Source organism: Helicoverpa armigera, chromosome 16 (assembly GCF_030705265.1).
Source record: "Helicoverpa armigera isolate CAAS_96S chromosome 16, ASM3070526v1, whole genome shotgun sequence".
NCBI lineage: Eukaryota > Metazoa > Arthropoda > Insecta > Lepidoptera > Noctuidae > Helicoverpa > Helicoverpa armigera.
The window spans coordinates 10,556,294-10,576,500 of NC_087135.1; the positions used below are offsets into that span (position 1 = coordinate 10,556,294).

Here is a 20,207-nt window from a genome sequence, read left to right on the forward strand (position 1 = left end):
CTTATAATTATGCTATTTTGGATCATTACGATTAGTTTTCCATATTTGTTCATGTATCGAAAACCCAACTAATTCCTCCCCATTGTTGCAGGCAAATTCAGCAAGATAAAGCTGCTGAAGAAGGACACGATCTCGTCTCCCCTGGACTTCCGACACACGCTGACGGTCCGACCTTCGGAGGACGAGTCCAGCGTCAAGCAGCTCGTCGCCGTCGCTAAGGACACCCCGCCGGGGTCGCCTGCCATCATGAGGGCTATTGCCCGTTAGTATTGTTTTTTTGATAACATGTTCCTTGGGGTGTTGTAGGTTTTTTTGGGATGTATGAATATACATAGAAGTCATTGAGTTAAGTAAGGTCTTAGGATATGGTTTTGACTCAGGTCTTTATTTCACAGGTGTTTTACGATTGTTTGTTGCTTAAAGGTATAATTACGTCAATGTTGCGTGGCCGGGACTTTGACGACAATGTTCGTAAAATGTCAGTGGGATAGCGGTCTCAGATAGATGCATAGATGCCATCTATATTTTCATCAGTATAATGTGTTTTTAGATACATTTGTAAAAGGTTTTGCGGAAAAAAACATGTGTGTGTGTGTTTCAGTAATGTGTAATTGATCAACATTTGACACCCCATACTAACCAGCTGCCTCCCCTTCCAGTGCCAGCGGACGGCGTGAAGGGCAAGACGTGGGGCCCGTCCACCGTGCACCAGCGCTCGCGCACGGCGCTGCCGGCCGCCGCGCCGCTCCCGCGCCCCCGCGCGCCGCGCTTCAGCTCGTCCGCGCCCTGCCTGCCGCCCGCGCGCACAGGTAACCGCAGGCGCAGCGGCAGCCACGAGCCCGCGCACCACTACGACGCCGTGTTCGACCTGCCGCGCACCAAGCGCAAGCCCGTCCGCCTCTTCAAGAGCGTCCGCTCCAATAGTCTCGATACTACAGAGCTGCTCAAGGACGATTAGTTTGGGTTGAAGCTTGAATGTTATGTTAGGACGAAAAAATTTAGAAAATTTTGGGGCTGTTCAATTGTTACGTAGAAAACCGACGATTCCAGTAGTCCCGAACGTCGTCCTGAACCCAACATAGTTGGGCAAAGACTCGGAAGATGATGTTCAATTATAACATTAAATTTTTTTTTTAATTATTACACCTCTGTCCCCTTTGATAGCAAAAGTTATATCTCCTGTCATCTTCGCGCAATGTTACATGCTTTTCTATAAAACCAAAACAAAAAAATCCTGGTGACGTAATCAATATCCAATCTCTGCATATCATCAAAAATACGCAAAACAGAAACAGTAGTGCTTCACTACATAGTTTAAAACAAAATCCCGAGAAAGGTTTAAATGTCTAGCATACATTAAATAATATGAAAATACTGTTATCCCGTGCGAAGCCGGAGCGAGTCGCTAGTACGTAATAGTTGAATAGCTCCTTTACAAAAAATATTTTTTTGTTTTGTTGACGGTGCTATGAAAAGCAGATTAAAATATTTTTTGTTGCTGAAATAGAAGACAGTACAAAAATGTTGCCATATTAAAGACATATCATTTCTTACTAACATTCCTCCGCATTGCATTTGATTTTTTTACTTTTTTTTTTAAGTTGATTGAATGTTTTGTCTGGTTAATTTGAAATAAGCAACGCAACTTCAACCCAAACTAGATTGTCATTAAATACGACATATATAATCTCTTTTCCTTTCAGTTTTTACGAAAAAGCGAGCACACCAAATTTCGACCATATTTCGACGCGAACTAATTTATTTTTTTCGACATAAACGAATAAAAAATCGATAAAAATTCCGCCGAAACATCACTATGTCTGTAAATATGCTACTTATTTAGTTAATGAAGTTCCAAGGATTTGATTTTAGTAAATAAGGATAGTGTATAAGGATTTTTAAAAGACTTATTTTTTTAGCGTGTATCAATTGTAATCGTAATACCAGTGTTTGTCTTTTTACGTAAAACTAAACGTTTTTTACCGCGGTAAATATATTCAAAAATTTTGAAATAATCGTTCGGTAAATTCCATTTTACAGTGACAATCAATTATTTTATTTGAGATCTTTGCTATTATATTTGTACAGGAACGAATATATTTTTCAGCTTCAGTTTAAACGTAACTGTTGTTTGGTCAAATCGTTTACCACTTTAAAATATCTGGTAAATATTAAAATCTCGATAATATTTCATGGTTTTTTTAAATTTGTCTGACCAAACGTCGGTTAATTTTATAAAGAGTAAAATCAGCATTTAAAAATCGGTATGGACGATAGATAAACTAGTAAATAATTTATCTTGTAGTTAGTTTATTATTAAGTAACTTCTATTTAAATTAAAAGACTATGTTTACTGTTTCGACTGACCGCAAATTTTTATTTTTGGATCTTGCCAAATTGTATGGAACGATGGAATAAATACACCATGATTTTTTATGATGTATTTATTGTATTCAAAAGAAAAAACTAGCCAATTGTATGAATGTTCTTTAGTAAATTATTTTTTAACGTCAGCCATTTTGTTTGTTTTACGCTGCGCTAAAGGAACTTCTCAAGACAACTTGCTCTATCCTTGTGAGTATTTTTTACTATTACGAAATTTATTCGGAACGCGTTCTCATTGAAAATCATATATTTTGTGCTATTGAGGCTTGCAATTAATTGCCAAAAAAAAAATAGTTTTTGTAAGTATGGATATTTTTGTAGATATTATTTTTAATAGTGCTTGAATTTTATTGTTATTTTGGAAGTAGATTATTTTATTCGAAATTGCATGTTTGTTAGATATTTGCACGCAATTGGTTGCTAGTCTCGGCAGTTCTTGATGGGGACGCGTTTCACGTCACAAACATTGGCAAATGTAAGGGAACACTAGTTTAAGTTAGTTTGTACTCCGAATGGAATTGATTGTATCATATAGTTGTGACGAGCGTGTGATAATGTGTGCTAGAAATAGTCGTACGATTCTATATTATTACCTGATGGTACGGCCAAACCACGACAGTAATTGAACCCACTATTAAACTCAATAGAGGAGTATACAGTTTCTTTTTTTGGCAGTAACGGTTTTCAAAATTTAATTCCGTTCCTCTTTCAAATAGTCGCCAGTGATTGGCTGTGCCATCTCCACCAGTTTGTAATTTTTTATCGTTTTATTACAGTAATTTAGTGACAGTTTTGACATTTTTTTCTATGTATTTTTTTTTGTTTGTAAATTGTAAGCATTTGTTTGCTTTCAGCCGCGTTTTTTTTTATTAATTTTAAACACGTTATCTATAAGTGCTATGCATGCTTACCAGTTCATAGTATATGCTATATACAGTTTTTAAGTTATATATGTATTTGTTGTACTTACTTATTTGTTAGTTATTATGAATTTCGCTTTTATCACCAAGTCATTAAGGCACGCTTTCAAATGTTTACAATGATTCCGATATCTAATAACGTGTGTTTGGATGGCTATATGATTTTTTTGGCGCCATTTTTTTCCATAGACAAGGATATTTTTTTTCATTTTTTATCTACATCATATTTCAATATTGTCGAATGTAATTTTTAATTGTTTTTTTTTTCTTTAAATCATATAGTGATCCAAGTATGAGTAGCGAGTATGTACAAACTGTATCCCCTTGTAACAATGAGTAACAATGTTCCCGGCGGTGGTGGCAATAGTATTACTATACGATATTCCTGAACATGAGGCTCGCGTCCTATGAGACGTCCCAACGGACTGCCAGTATGTCCCTAATTTATAGGAATTAATTTGGGATTTTTGGGTTTATTTAAATTTTTTTAACAAACAATTTCAGAGTAAAGAAAAAACTTGAAAAAAGATTCAGTGTGGGATTCCTAAAATAAATTAAATTCGTAACGTCACGTCTAGTACAGGGGATAAATACGTTGTGATATTTATTACGTTTTTTTTTCTTGTGATCGTAAGTTGGGCCATTAGTTTTGACAGAGGGGCATACGGCAGCTCCATCCTCGATAATTATAAGGCGCTCGAAAAACAATTTGTAAAAAAGATTCTAGCTCTGGTGATCTGGTTCTTTCATAGTTATATAGATTCTTTTTTTATATATCAAATAAACCTTTTCCATAAAATCGAAATTGGTGTATTTTTTTAACATGGGTTTACTAATAATTTAGTTACTAACAAGATCCCTTTAACATTTGACGAGAGATAAAGAGCCATAGATTAAAATACAGATAAAATATTAGAACAGATTAAAAATCGGTGTTGGACGCGCTTTCGCTTTCTCACTATGGCCTAATTCGGGAGAGGTTCAATACGATAACCAGATATTATTAACAATGATATTTTTTTGATTTGTTATAATTTAAAAAGTGCTATCAAGTATTATTTGCACAATGTAAGTATGATAGATTCTTGTTTTATTTTGTTTGTTATATTTTATAGAGTATTATTGCTTTTTATTGAATGAACTGTTTGGCATGTATAGTATGAGATATTTTTTTTTGCATGACTTTCGAAAATGGAATAGAGGAGGAATGGCAGATTCAAATATTTTACTTATTTTTTTTATTTTATTTTTTTGTATTTTTCCTCTATTTTCATTGACAAATGTTCATTTATTCTTTACACGCCGTTCTTTGATTATAATATAGAAATCTGTTAATTAATTCTCTTGTACACAATATTGTGTAAATAGCTATAACGTACGGATTGCGTAGTATTGATGTGAAATCTAGACTTTATCTTGTTGCTTATAAGATTCATTTTAAACATATCATCCAACTTCTTTATAATACTGTAGTAAGTGTATTGTAACTGTAGTTTTGTAATGTCTGTGAACTTTAGTACCACTGTCTTTTTCATATACCTTGAATACATGAAAACGTTCTAATATCATCTTGATACCAGTAGTTGGTTATATTTTATTGTAATGACAATAACACGTATATACCTTTTAAATTTTAAATACTGAATAAGTGCATAAATATAGATCAATTCAAAGACACTGCCACTTGCTATCTGGATAATACATATTTATACTTGTTGGAAAAATGATTTCTCTACAGACTTCTGTGTATAAAGAAAACACACATATAAATATTATGCGTATGTTCCTTACTCTTTTAAAAACTACAGATTACACCAACTTCATCATAAAATAATATATTATATAACAAGATATTTTCACATTGATTCTTCGTATCCGTACTGGCGCACACAAACACACTAATACCTATGTTTCCATTCACATAGGTTGTTTTCTTCCTTACACAGACTTCAGTCCGGACGACTGGGGGCCTGAGTTCCCGCTGTCCGCTGCGTCGCGATACTCCGTGCCTATGCCCACCCTGTATAGTACTGAAGGTGAGTTTGTTTGTTTGGTATTAATGACTGAATATGTGTGTTATATGAGTTTTGTATATTCAAGGGACTAACTGGCTAGTCAGATATAAATAGAGCTTGGTGTAAAATAAAATAACAAATCTTATATCCGACAAAGAATAGACCATTTCAACCGCAAAATCTAAACTTGATTTTTTTTTTTTATTGACTGCTTATTAAAAAAAGGTTTCCGTCGTGACAATTTTTATTGGAATACCTCGTTAAACTAGATAAAATCAAGACGATCATTTAAAACTGTTGAATAGTTCAATGCCAGTTCTTACCATGGGTTAACGACGTTGACGTGTTACCTAGTAGCTGGGTCACGAAGAACTGACAAGAAGTCATTCCAAGTTACTATATCTATTTGCAAAAAGTCCACTCAAATGAGTACATTATTTTAATATTTTGTATGGCCTACCTGGGGTTACCTCGGACCTGTATGTCTAGGAATATAATGCTTTATCCTTCTTATTAATAATTAAATATCTTACCTAACCACATAACCTACACGAGTAATACCGACAGTATTACTATCAATTTAGAAAAAAAAAAACACTAAACAATCCCTTATAATATTCCAGGCTACAAGTTCAAGAAGCCCAGTATAATTGAGCTGGTACTATACAATATGGCGGCACTGCTGGGCGGGGTGGCCGCAGGATATGACGTCAGAGTGTCCAATGTTAGCCCGCTGCATCCTACTTTACAGCCGCATCGGTAAGAAGAATTGTGATTTGTATATACGTGAAATTGAAGTTTTGATAGTGTGACGAACGTGTGTCGATCCTTGGGCTTAATTTACAAACATGCTCCTTCTACATTAGTACTTTGTTTGGTTTACATCTGTAGATTTTATTTCCTTCAGGGTTGTATCAGTAAAATGATATTAGTATATTATTAGAAAACCCTCGAAAATAGGGCTTATACTGACATCTAATGTTGAAATAATCTTAACGAAAGTTTTCCGTCACTATTTGCTTCCACACACAATTTTCACGAATTGTATAAGTGATTCTTCTTCTTTTGTCTTTACTGTAAACCACTTACTGTTTATAGAAAAAGAGATCCCTGTTTCATAAAACCATACTAATTAATAAGATCATTCAACCATATATAAAACACAAGGAACACAAATGCTAGTTTAATAATAATATTGAACACAATTTCAGGCCGGAATTGGAACAGGAGCCGCTAAGCTCGTCCGTGTACGAAGGGTTCGGTTACGCACACAACACCTACCACGGACCCACACGACATCTGAGGGCACCGCTCAACGCTATCACTGGATCTCCTGTAAGTATACGTACTTCTATTATGAGTTGCACCATTAAACTATAAAGATAACCGAACCATTTTCAGTTGTCAAATCGCCGATTTTACCAAATACATGGCTGTCTATGGTTTGGTTATCGATAGTTAAATGGTCTTAAAGTCAACTCTTAAAGTTACTTTAGCTTCACAACTTTTTTGAAACTGCATGTGAAAGCCGTATTTGAATAGAAATCGTTGGTGTAAAGACCATCATCACCCGAGCCTTTTCCCAACCATGTTGGGGTCGGCTTCCAATAGAACATAAGGATGAAAAGAACTCGTGTGCAAAAATTAGAACAAGTTGCCTAATTAAATATTTTTGAACCTAAGTCATGTTAGAGTAGTCAATATTTACAGTTTTCTTTTTCGATTTCTCCAAAGTCATATTATCTATAACAAATTGTACCCTATGTTAGACAGTTCTTAGCACTTTATTTTTCCTATTCCAGATATCAGGTCTCCAAGCAGACGAACAAAAGCCGATCCGGTTCACGGACTCCCCGACACACTACGCGCACCCCTCCTCATCATCCGGCTACGGTCACTCCGCGCAGCCCCTCTCCGGCACCTCCGGCCTCGGCACCACGCCCTCCCCGCGCCGGACCTCCTCCACCTCCGACCATCTCGCAGACCTCTACCACAACTACAGAGAAAACTTCCAACCCTCACCCTCACAGGAACGAGACTACTTCTATAGAGAACCTTATACCTTCGACAGAACAGCCGAGTATGTCGTCAAACACCCTTATTACGGATACGATGAATGTTCTTTTGAATATAGAGAACCAACTCCTGACTACAGACCCCAATACCCCACGCATAGACGTACCCCCTCAAATTCGTCAGCGTCAAACCCACCAGAAGAGTTCTCAACTTCCAGACAGTACAGAAGCAAAGAGAAGAGAGAGGAATACAGACCGAAGACTGAGTATCCACGTAAATCCAACGACTATTCCTTACCCAGAGACTTTTATAGGCAAGACTCGCAAGAGAAAGCTGAGATTGAACGTCCCGCGAATTTGGGACTAGAATTAGCGCCGACGAAGTTAAGGTCAAGTTTGAAGAAGTATAATAAGAAGTCGAGTGCGTCTGGGGGGAGTTCGGGAGGGGGAACGCCGACGAATCCGACTCCCCCGGACAGTTTGACGAGTGAGGACAGTTCGTACGTGTCTGCCAGGGACGCGTCGAGCGGGTCGGCTTCCCGGGTGCGGTTCAGCCCGGACACCGCCCCGCCGCCCGCCGCGCCGCGCCCGCGACACACGTAGCGTCGGCGCAACAAGTTCCGCGACTACCTCGTGTGACATGTGACGTGTGACAAGTGACAAGTGACGTGTGACGCGAGCCTCGTACGAACGCTTTGCTTCCATAGCTCTTTGTTCAGACTGTACGCAGTTTGTGTGTAGCCAATGTGATCGTGGAGTGAAGTTTGTGCTTGTCTAGCATTTAGTTTACTTGTGTGTACCAAATAACTTTGCCTCTCTGAAGTTAGATGTTCTTTGCCAGTGCTCTGTGCGCACTTGACTTGCGCAGTCACTAGTAGCTAACTTCGCAGGGGTAAAGTTCTTTGAAGGGCGATGTACTTCAAACGCATTTAATGTCAAAAGGAAGAGCTAAAATTACTTTTAATCATTGACTCCCATTCATTCGAAATATTTTATGAAACATACATATCCTCACTTGGCATTTTGATGACATTCCAGAAGTTTTTCCTTTATTTAAATATCATGGATGGACCAACTTGTATGTTGATAGTTCGGTCTTTGGCTACGAGTAACTGCAATAAGCTAATGTATAAACGCGATTGTGTTCATTATTTAATGTATGCATAGTTTCCATTGTACATTTTGTATGATACGTCGTCATAATAAGATGTATTTAGCCGACAATGTAAAGCGAAATGCTCTTTCACAGTGCCTATCGCGCGGAAATATTATTATTAAATTCCTTATTGCGTGATGTAGAGATTATGATTATTTGGAGATTTTCTTTGGGCAAGGCAGCTTCGTGAGACTAGCATGCAATGAACAATCTTTTCTATACATAAGTAGAGTGAGTTCATTAGAGTTGAAAAGTTTCTTAAATTGCATCCACAGTCTCTTTGACGAGGCTTCCTTGCACCATACAGGATCAACATAATCTATTAATTTATATTATATTCAGGTTTGATGTTAGCAATCAGGAACAAAGTAGGCACAAACTAAGCATTGTACAAATTGTAAATATCTGATCATGTGGCTGATGTAGTCAGCGAGTAACTTTCATTAACGTGCGAGTATTTCCTTTAATTTCGTTAAATTTATAAATAGTACAAATGTATTTTGTAAGTGCCGCCGTGTTCGCACGCGACGAAGAAAAAAAAAATCATATTTTTAATTCAACGTAATCAGTGTATATTTTGAAACTAACAATTAATATATTATGTAACTTATATCACTAAGTTGTATGCATTTTGTACAAAACGTTAGATATTTTTTACTGAAAGATATCAGTAACATTAGTACCTAGTATTGTGAGCAGCTTTTATATCCCACAATTAAATAATGTAAATTAGGTAAAAATACTAGTCGGAAGTTTGCGAAAATCCTAAATATTGCATATCCAGCTAAAAATTGATATTATATTCGATATTACGCTTCCCTTACCCGAGAAACACTGGATTACTTTATAATGGAGACATTACGGTCGTTCCGTTCAACTGATGGCCTATAATCGGGAAGCTTCAAATTATCACTTAAATTAGCGTATAAATTAAAATGTAAGATGTATATCGGAAATTCGAATAATATTAGCTTTGATAATTATTGTTAGCCCGAATCAGTGCCTAATGTCTGGGACGGTACTTAGAGATTATGCTATGGAAAGACACGATTTTATCAAAACGAATTACTTTTTTTTACAATGGCCAGTAAAATGTATTGGACAGCTGACAAGTTGTGTTATTTATTGTTTCAATTTTTATTTTCATGTGCAATATGTGAAATTATTTTGCGTCCATATTTAATTTAATTATATTTTATTATTTATAAAAACAAATCGTCGTGAATGTAACAGTATTTTATACAGTATTCGAAGTATTGTATATTCGGAAAAAATATATGTATGGTTGTATTTGTAGTATAATTTATTAAGTTAGCTTGAACCAGTGCCAATGTCGTCCAGTGTTTACTTTCTTTTATTTCCATTTAGTACAAACCAAATCCTAACCAAATTATCGTAAGAATCTCTTGTAAAATTAAGTTTCTGATGATCAAGTCACAAATTCTGAGTCAACGATTTAAAACGATATTATGTAAATATTTATCTGAGATTCACGGCGCGTTTACTTAAAAAAAAACTCTAGTCCTGAATTTTTTATTTTATTTTAATATCTGGCTTGTAATCGAGTGGTTACGAACGACTGGCGAACGTACTTCGAATGAAAAAAATGTAGTTTATTGGGCATTCCTGTGTTTTATATACATTCCATGTTTTGAAGTGATATTATTGTAATCAGTGATGCGTTTAAGACGAATGTAAAGGTTTTGTGTGCCAATAACATGAGGTGGGAGGATGCCTTACATCTGTACGTTGAATCGACAAATAAAAATCTAGATTAAGCTTTTTATGAAGTCTTATTATTCCTTGTCCTTTGCCTTCCTACATTTGCGAGCCTGTTTATGGTACAACTACAGGATTTAGACCTTTTCTCACACAGAGAAAAAAAGCGCTCTTCACAACGCGTGCTGTCTTCACAACGCGTATTGGCGATTTCAGTAACCAATTCAGGTCAACTCAAAAATCATTACCTACCTACTCATTACCTTGATGGAGTCGAAAGACCATCGCAAGTAGGTATTTTCGGCATCTTGTGCCACTGCAGGAAAATGTGTCAACAGCTACCGGTCATATCTGCCGAGCCTTAACCGTTGAACTGAAAGGGTCAGCTTTACAAACAATTACCTACCCAGGAAGAATGTCAATTTGCAATTCAATATGTAACTGTCTATCATTTGGATGCAAATCTCGTAACCAGAATACAAGAGGGATATTTTCTAACGTTTTTGCAATAAAGTACATATCTGATAAAATACTCGTTTGTAACGGTGGTATAGTAAATCAGAAAGCAAATTCAAATATGAAAGGGTAGACCTAGTTGTTCCTTGAGCTGGTTTTAATTAATGTTCACTTTCCAGTTACTTTTTGATACACACTATAGTGACGAAGGCAGTTTCAATGAATAATTCAGTTACCAAGCCATATAACAGTTTTACAAACACGCTAGGCCGTCCGTGACTAACGTATCAAAGGCTATATTTTTCATTCTCATTAAGAAAACACGTATCGTGTTTTATAACTTTAAAGTAAGCATGACATGTTCAGAGCGACTGAAAACGAGAAACCACAATTTGTACTTGAATGATCAATGAGGAAAACACGTTTTTATTAAATTTGGGCAAATGATGTCTTGATGGTAAGTTTATCCTTATAAGATGAAGTGTGATTCTTGATATCACATTCACGAAATTATTAAATCAACGAATGATCTCCTTATTCTAGGGTTGTTTTCTAACTTTGGTTGGGGTGTAGCGTAGATAGGACTTTTGGCTGGCCACTTTTCAATGGCTAAGTAAATGTTATTGTACTCAGTGCCCATCATTCATAGGTCGATCCATTGTTTTAAATACAAGAGACGAGAAGAGGTTGTTATCATTGAACAGAATAAAGTATAGGTAAAAGTTGCAATTTATCAGATCCGCAGTCAATGAGACGACCTGTGTACCTAGGCGTATTCGCAAATAGCTGCTCCATTCAACAGCGGGTCGTGTTCTTGAACTCCATCAAGCCGATTGTGGCCAATTAAATGTTCATTACACCCACAATATCACTTTCTCTTATCACCAATACAAGGGTAACAAATGAAACGGCTCTTTATATAAAAACAATTTATTCAATACTGCATAACTAAAATACTATGTCAGTGCGATGTAAAAATATACTTAATCAGTAAATAGTGCTCTTACGGTCTAAAATATTTACAAAATCTAAGTATCTGTCCACTGAGATGAATCTTAGAAATACTTCCGAAAATATACGAGAGTAAGAGCGAAACGGTCTTAAGTTTGATTGTTCCCTTTATGCAAGACTAAGCTTGGCTGTGTAGCATACGCCTGAGTAGACAGAATACTTTTTAAAACATTTCTGTGGTAAGACAGGAGTGGTAGCTACTGCAAATTAGCCAAGAGCACTTTTGACAAATCGATCGCACACTGTACAATAGACGGGAAACTTCCCGACGGTTCATTTCTCACGGCACTTGCGTAATTTTCTCTCATCGTTACAGTTTATCTTCAAGTCGAACTTTCGTAAATATTTATCACATAGTAGCTACGTCTGCAGCATTATTTTAATCTCATAAATCGAATCAATTTGCCAAAGTGCCATTACTAACTTTGCTATTTATGAATAGGTATTTTAAACCTGCAGTAAAATCGCGTAAAAATTGATAGGTATATCTTAAATTATGCCTTTATTAATAAAATAACCTTATAACAAAATACAAGAACTATGTTCCATAAATACACAGGGTAAGGAATTTAAAAATCAATAAAATGGAGAAACTTTAAATAAAAACATATCAAAAACACCCTGTGACAATAATCCAATTAAGCATTATAATTTAGGTTTAGAACCAAAGTTCTTATTTCTAAGTACTGGAAATTACCAGAAATATCACAATCAAGTGCCCTTACATCCTTCTAATCTCTATTTCGTCTTATTTCTAGAGAAGTTAAGTCCATTTGACTAGTGGAAAAAACTTTGAAGTTTATGTTCTTAGAACAGAAAGCTGATTAGGTTTTATTACTACGTAAACTAAATAAAATAATGTATAAGTTAAAAAGTTCTCTCGACTTAATTTCTTTCCATTCTAAGGACATAATAGATGTGTCAGCAAAGTTTATAATAATTTCTCCTGAAGTTTATTCTGGCTACCATTAACTGGTATTTCAATCTAAACAAATACGCATTTCATGGAATATTTTTGTGAATATGATACAAGTCTACAACACAACATTCAGTCAATTGAACGTAAACAGTCAGAAATCGGCAGTTACCCCATTATTTGTAACATTTACAAAACAATACCCGACCGAATGATTTATTTTACGAACAGTGGAAGCATAAATGCAAACCATAAAGTCGATTTTAAATAATTTTCGTGCACACAATATAACGACCTCGAATGTTGACATTCAGAGCTCGATTCGTGTTTATCTCACGCGTTAGGAAGCAATAATCTTTAATAATAGTTCAAAAAATCTGCACATTCTCAATAAAAAAGTTATCGCATCTACGAAATATGTTAATGCTTCGTCTAAACAACCATTACTATTCTTATTCAGGTTGTAAAATCCAGTTTGCTTGTAATAACGATATTAGAAAAATATAGATAGGTTTCAATCGTGCTGAAAAGCTTTTAAATCTGCTGCCTATTGAATTTGTTCAATTAATATGTAGGAGGTCTTGATACCTCCTTTCATTGAACCTGTCTTTGTGCACGTTACTCTTGTGGCAAGGGGCCAATTAAATTACACGCATAACTACATCTGGCACATCGGTGGAAAGATTTCATATCACCAACAATCCATCATTCTTTTGAAGTCCTTCTCAATAAAAAGCATTTTATATCGTTTCGAAGATTCCAACATCCATTCCATTCCTATGTAAAATTCTAAACTTAACCGCGGGAACTAGAATCTATCCGTTTGTCTTCTAACCAAACATACAATGAAGAACACCTAAACACACACATTTTGGTGGGCATTATTCAACCATCGCTTGCTTACATTTTCAGTTTCAGAATATCAATGAGTGATATTTATTTTTATCGTCCGTATTGTAGTTTCGAAACGATCTAAAACCAGTCTCCCTACACTCGCTCTATTTTACAATTAAAATCTTGTTTGTAGTTGCTTCTGGATGTTTAACATTTTCAATGGTCGTCGCATTTATTTCGTATACTTTCAAAGAACGCGTCAGTTTTAAAGCCTTGACCTTTTGTATTTTATTTATACGGTTTTATATAGTTTTATGAATATAATAAGCTTCTTATCGCTTAATTAAATCATATGAAATGAAGTTATCGGTCCGGGTTGTTGGTTGAAACTACAGAATTGTAATATTTTGTCATTTATTGTTCAGGTCCTGCCTGCAGTCTATTTCGGTGTAGTCGTGGCCAACAACAGCTTCCGCCGCCATAAATCTCGGATAACGGGAACAGGGAACACGTCACAACATGTTAATACCCGAAGCTGGATATCGCCAGATTTTATGACCATCTTCTACGTACATTGCGAAAAACGTCTTCCGTCAGAAAAAATATCATATTCTCATCAGAGATTTCTTTATCATAAAGTTCGCAAAACTTCGAAACTAACTTTCGAATATAATCCTCAAACAAACGAGCTAGATAGAGCAATCAATAAGATTAACTAGACAGGCGTCGACGTGTATTGAAATAAATTGCAACCACCAAAAGCAACAGCAAATATTTACAATGCAAACAAAATGGATTTCGTAGCGTGATTTGCTTACAAGAATAGTATTGGGATTAGAATGCGCTTAGAGTGCGAGTCGAGGAAGTCAGATCTTTGAGCTGACCGGTTTATGAACATTAAGTATACTGATAGTAGCCGGTGAGGAAAAAAAACTTGCTTGCCTGTAGCAGACGACTCATTAGCATAGCACCTGTGTGAGATAAAACGAAAAAAGAATGGCGTCCTTCGCGTCTGCGTTAATGCATGACCGTCAAATCTAATGTTAACATGCTTCTAAACAATTGGTTTTAAAACTGACTCATCGAAATCCCACAAGCTAGCAACATTCGAGGGGCATTTACGTCGACACGGTAAGCCTAAGCACCCATTACAACGGAATTTAAGGGGATTATTTTGAAATTCGAGCCTCAGAAACACGAAAGGCGAAATATTATACTTTTACGAGATATTCGTTTCTTTGTAATAAAAAAAACTCATCAAGTTGCGCTGCTACTCACATTCGTCAGTGTTCACATAGTGTATAGAATTGCATTATGAGACAAGTTTTCGTTTGCGGTGGAATTATAATGTAAAAAGTAAGAGTAGAATAGTCTTTCTAATAGTAAACTCATGTTCACGAACCAATGCTCCCCTTGGAAACAAATCTTAGTTTTCATGGTTTCTTTTTTTTTATATACTTATAAAAAACATTTTACGTAGGTATTACATGGCTTTTACATTACGTGTGTATCTAATTCCTGTACTATTAAACGTAACAATTACGTGCACGATTTGAGCAGAAATAATTGATGCTATGTACGTATCATAAAAGCTACCGTAGTTTACGTGGTTACATGAAAATGAATAAATATTTAATAAAATTTGAGCGATCTGACAAGAAACATTCTATAAACTTCTTCGCACATGTACTGAATACTAATTAACTTATTTTATAGCAAAAAAAGTACTTTACGAGTTCTGAGAAAAAGTGCGAGACTATGAGGTGGGTCTTTACGCTACGGTTATTCAAATCATTATGCGTAACCGCTATAACTCAGGTGTTGCAAACTTAAAATACAAATTACTTGATTACAGACATCTATCTAGCTTGTCGATAACGGTATTTGAGTTGTATATTACTTAAACCAACAACGTGTTACTTAAATTGCTTCGGACATCCAAATTTGCATAATATGGGCTACGCCGCAGAAAAGTTAGAGGGCAAATTATTTACGTCTTTTTCTTTTTGTGGTGTCGTCATTATGTTTTATATACTTCTGCCACAATCAATCCCTAAGGTAGATATCAGTCTAACTTAGTAATTCATTAGACGCCAGGCTTCGTCGCCAATCCAATCCTTATGAAAAAATCAATACCAGCCGACCGAAAATGCGAAACAAATTTCTTAGTTTCAAAGTTCAATATCATCTCACAGAAGCCTTTTCAAATGTGCCTCAAAATTTATGCACAATATGATTCTAATGACATTGAAATGTAAAATATCAAGTATCTAATTGAGAATATTCTAGATTTACATGTTGTGGCGGCACTGGTCCTCAGACTAGTCTGGCGTCAGACATAGGGAAAGAGGTCGTCGAATCTTTAGCAAATATTTATATGTATTTTGCCCTTGAGAGGACGGCGAGTCCTAAACTCATTGACCGAGAGTTTGCACACATGCGTTCCGACAAGCTCAAGATATTTCCATTTATAGAGCATTATTTTATGAAAACATGAAAAACAAAACCTAGGGGTACCTAGACATAGTATCGATTTACTTTATTTCGTTGACGACGCAGACATATTCACTCGATGTATTTTTATCCGCTTAGGGAGTATTATTATTCAAGGCAGGATCCACCTAGACAGGACTTTTAGGCCCGTCTATTTTGGGCAAGGACGACACTCAATAGACTTCGTTAGCCGTACGAATTTTTATATCACACACCGCAATACAAGCAATGCTCTTACATCAAGATACCAATAGGTAAAGAATTTTAGATAATTCACTTCGTAAAACCTAGACTAAAATTACCTACACGTTTTGGAACCAGTCAGAACGTTAAGCTAATTTACGCATTTCATCTTGTTGTGACGTCAATACACAAGGAAAATGGCGGGAAAGGCGTTATGGCCGAAAACGTATTAATAACAATGTACACAAGATTCGGGGACGATACTTCAATAGAGCACTTAGCTGTCGAGTTTAGTAAGCTTTAATTTAGGTATCAGTGCATTGGACCGAGTTATCTATCAACTAGTTACGTCATGTGAATAACAATATGCGAGTTACGGCGACCACTCGCTGATCGTTGTCGAACGTTCAGATCTGTGAAGCTCCAATTACCCTAACAGCAACATGCTTGGCATGTTTTGGCAACATTTTTGTGCGACCAAAGGCACGAAAACTCAATTTCCCAGTTTCAATAAAAACATCTAACTAATCTTACAGATCAATAATTTTGGCAATTAGTTAGGGTATTATAATACCCTGACAGGAAGAAAATCTTACAGTGTATGTTAATATGGGACATACAATTTTGATGTTCCAAACATTTAATTATCGATGAGTCAGTCTGAAAGCTATGTAATGCAAAATAAATACGGCTGCTTTACTTTCTAAGGTGGGGACATATGACTCATGGGTTTATTGATAGTAACTGTAGCGATATGGGGCATCGGGGAAATGATTTCGACTTTGCAATAACTCGTCAGCGGTCAGTTCGTTCAGTTACTTCAAGGTAGCCATAATGTATTTATTATGTGACCGACACGTGTCGGTTTACAGTATTTCTTATTTTACAACTTAGGGTTTATCGCAAGAAAAGGCATTAAACTTAACAATTTATAGCTGACGGATTATTGTACCTACCCAAAATCTGATAACAGAATACAATCAACATGTAACTACAAAAGTATCAAAATTACTTAGTTCAAACAACATTTAGCTATCCCTAGCGGACTAGAATTACTTGAATTGAAACATACGTTACGTTAAAAATAATACATGATTACTCACCATCTAGATGTCACGGCGTAATACTTACTTTCTACTTTCTCTCCTAAAACTGTTGTTTGGTACTTAATTGTCCCGAGTAAGAGGCACGGAGGGATAGGCACCTAGTGCTTTTAGTCTAATTTGTGGCAGTCTAATTGTGAGTAGGAAAATTAGTTTGGACCACATCATTGTCGGTATTCCAGTATTATCTTATCGGCTTCCTATGGTCTGGCGCGTCCAGATAACAGTTATCCCTGCGGAGTACATGGTCTGCGCGCCAGCACGCTCGCGACGCCTACGTACCCTATCCTAATGGACTGACTCGAAGCCTTAAAAATGTATAAGAGATTAAAGCTCACTTTTCATTCGTCCACGACGGTTTTCAATAATAAATACATTCACACAGCTTGTTACACTACATTTTAGAAATTAGAAGGCCTGACTTGCTACTGCGCCAAAAATAATAATTACTAATGACGGAATTAAACAATAACGGGAACCATAAACCCTGAGGTAACATAAACAAATAAAAACTTATTTCTGATCTCTCACTACGTACACAACATGCAATATTTAAGCGTTTTACACAGCCGACCTGCCGCCGACAGACAATACACACAAGTATATATTATGTACATGTTAAACTACTGCCACAAATAATTATATTATGTATTATTACGTATATTATGTAAGTAAATAAAGGACACGACAGGGCGGGGATTAAGTATATAGAAAAAAAAAATAGAGAAATATACAATAAACTCTATTTAAACATGAAATTTATTAAAGATTAAAAAACATACAATGTTTTGTTTTACACAAAATAAAATACCTGGAGGGTTATTGACGGGCGCCGGGGCGGCATTAGCTGAGGCGGGGCGCGCCCAGGCGCCCGCGGCAGATATACATAGTGCGACAGGTCCATATATAGTCCAATAATATAATACCATAGCATATGATAAAAAGTGTACACATATATGATACTGTCAAGCCAACTAAACTCACAAATAGTCATGTCGCGCTCTCGCGAATATAAAACTATGTTAAATCTTACAAAAATACTTATGTGACTAATTTGAAATGCACATATAGGATCTCGCTTTCCGTCTACAAAAATAATCTGAAATTGGAATGAAAATCTTTCTTAAGCATTCGGCCTGGGAACGATCACAAAAGTTACGGCGTTCACAACGTCCGTACACATCTTAATTATTTCTCTTCTGAGTCTTAAAGCTAACTGATAGAACCTGTCCGTTGAGCGTGTATCCATTGAGCGCCTGAATGGCCATAGCAGCCTCATCATACTCACGCATGTTCACAAATGCAAAACCTTTGTTTTTCTTTGTTTCCGGATCTTTGATCACCTTTATGGAATCAATGGCACCATATGGACCAAAAAGTTGCCATAGAGCCAGTTCCTCCGTGTCCTCACCAATGTTGTATACATACACTGTGGTCTGGTGGGGCGCAGGCGCCGCGCCCAGTAGCGGTACAGGGCTGGCGGGCGCGCCCAGCAGAGGCAGGGGCGTGTGGTTCGTGGCCGCCATGGGGTTGAACCGCTGCTGGCCCTTGTTGATGAACGGCAGCGCTTTGCCGGGCGACGGCAGCAGGGGCGGCGGGGAAGCCTGTGGGAAACCAGGAGCAAAGGCAGCCGGCCGCGCGCCGAACGCCGCGCTCAAGTTGGTGCCGTTGAACGCAGCGGGCGCGGTACCGTTGAACACAGCTGTGGCGCCGTTGTAGGCGAGCGGCGCAGCGCCCACCCCAACGCGGGGCGCCGGCCGTGGCGCATTCTTATTCGCATTTGGCTTGTTCGCGAACTTGACGACGATGGCGCCCGCCGCTGGTATCGGAGACTGTCCGTTCATGTGTTTTATCGCCTCCTCGGCCTGCGGCCGTGTCTCGTAGCAGACGAACCCGATGCCTTGTGACACTCGACTGTTCGTTATCACACCGAACTGACTGAATAAACTATTGAGACGTTCTAACGTCATGTCTGGAGGTAGATTGCTAATATAAAGGTTAGATTCTGTGTCAGGTTTATGGCTGACCTTATTTTCGGGGTTGAGTAGTGCGAATGACACTTTCAGAGTCTTGCCTTGCATGAGGAGGCCGTTGAACGCCGCCCGCGCCTTCTCGGCATCCTCGTGTTTCTCGTACTCGACGAAGCCGTAACCCCGGTTGGCTATGAGCTTGCAACTCTCTATCTTGCCCATGGCGGAAAAGAGAGCGTACATCATATCGCGCGTCATCAGTTCGGGGATGTAATTGACCATGAGTTTGGTCGGTGACACATTGTTGGCGTCGCCGCCGCCATTCTCCATTTCGTTTTTTATCATTGTTCTTTTATTGTAAAAACTACACTACAGAAACCAAAATACTAATAAAGCTCACACTATGAACAGTTGTTTACTTCATTTGCGACAAATATAACGAACAAAGAACGAACACAAAAAGTCCCAGTCACACTAAAATGCCACAGCGACGCCGGTTCACAAGTTCATCATCACACGAACGAGTTTGTTTTTGGAATGTTACCAGGTTTAGCCCTTTTTGTTTGGCAACTAGAAATGCAACTAGTTGTTGGATAATTACATTTCACTTCATTTAATTCCGTTATTTGTCTAAGTTTTAACAGAGATTAATTAATTGGCACGTGTTTGGATATTTGGTTACTGTCAAATTAATAATTTTATAATTTTTTGATCGCGTGGCACATTTTTATGTTGTTGTCTATGACGTAAATTATATTAGCCGATGATGAAGAGTTGCAAAGCTGCAAAGGTAGCAAAATCACGAATCGAATTATAAAAATATTCATTAACCGCGATACATTATTGATCTTGTGAATCAATAAGCTCAGGCTACGTACTTAAAGTAGGTAGTATTTAAAAAAAAAAAACAGTTCTTAGTTAAAACAGCCTGGCTAAATCCAATGTTTTATATAAAAAGATCATTGAATTTATTGTTGAATCGATATGATTTTCTAACCCTTTATTAACCGAGTATTAATTCGGTTAATAAC

At 36.9% G+C, this 20,207-nt stretch overlaps 2 protein-coding genes across 7 annotated transcripts in view; one reads left to right on the forward strand and one right to left on the reverse strand.

Annotated features, from left to right (window-relative positions):
• Positions 1–10,277, forward strand: part of LOC126055439 (mitogen-activated protein kinase kinase kinase 11) — a 56,673-nt gene extending 46,396 nt beyond the window's left edge. For 2 of the 6 annotated variants that reach the window (XM_064038377.1, XM_064038378.1), the window contains 7 exons: positions 92–262; positions 660–809; positions 2,545–2,574; positions 5,231–5,341; positions 5,944–6,079; positions 6,532–6,655; positions 7,123–10,277. In XM_064038377.1, the coding sequence (XP_063894447.1) occupies positions 92–262; positions 660–809; positions 2,545–2,574; positions 5,231–5,341; positions 5,944–6,079; positions 6,532–6,655; positions 7,123–7,938 (1,538 nt within the window). In that variant the 3' untranslated portion in view covers positions 7,939–10,277. The remainder of the gene's footprint in view (positions 1–91; positions 263–659; positions 810–2,544; positions 2,575–5,230; positions 5,342–5,943; positions 6,080–6,531; positions 6,656–7,122) is intronic. The other 4 variants (XM_064038381.1, XM_064038382.1, XM_064038380.1 and 1 more) reach the window with 3 other exon arrangements.
• A 1,492-nt stretch (positions 10,278–11,769) lies between these two features.
• Positions 11,770–19,928, reverse strand: Fne (found in neurons). Its single transcript, XM_064038700.1, has one exon. The coding sequence runs from the start codon at positions 19,519–19,521 to the stop codon at positions 18,391–18,393; it is 1,131 nt and encodes a 376-aa protein (XP_063894770.1). The 5' UTR covers positions 19,522–19,928; the 3' UTR covers positions 11,770–18,390.
• Between the last annotated feature and the right edge of the window lie 279 nt (positions 19,929–20,207).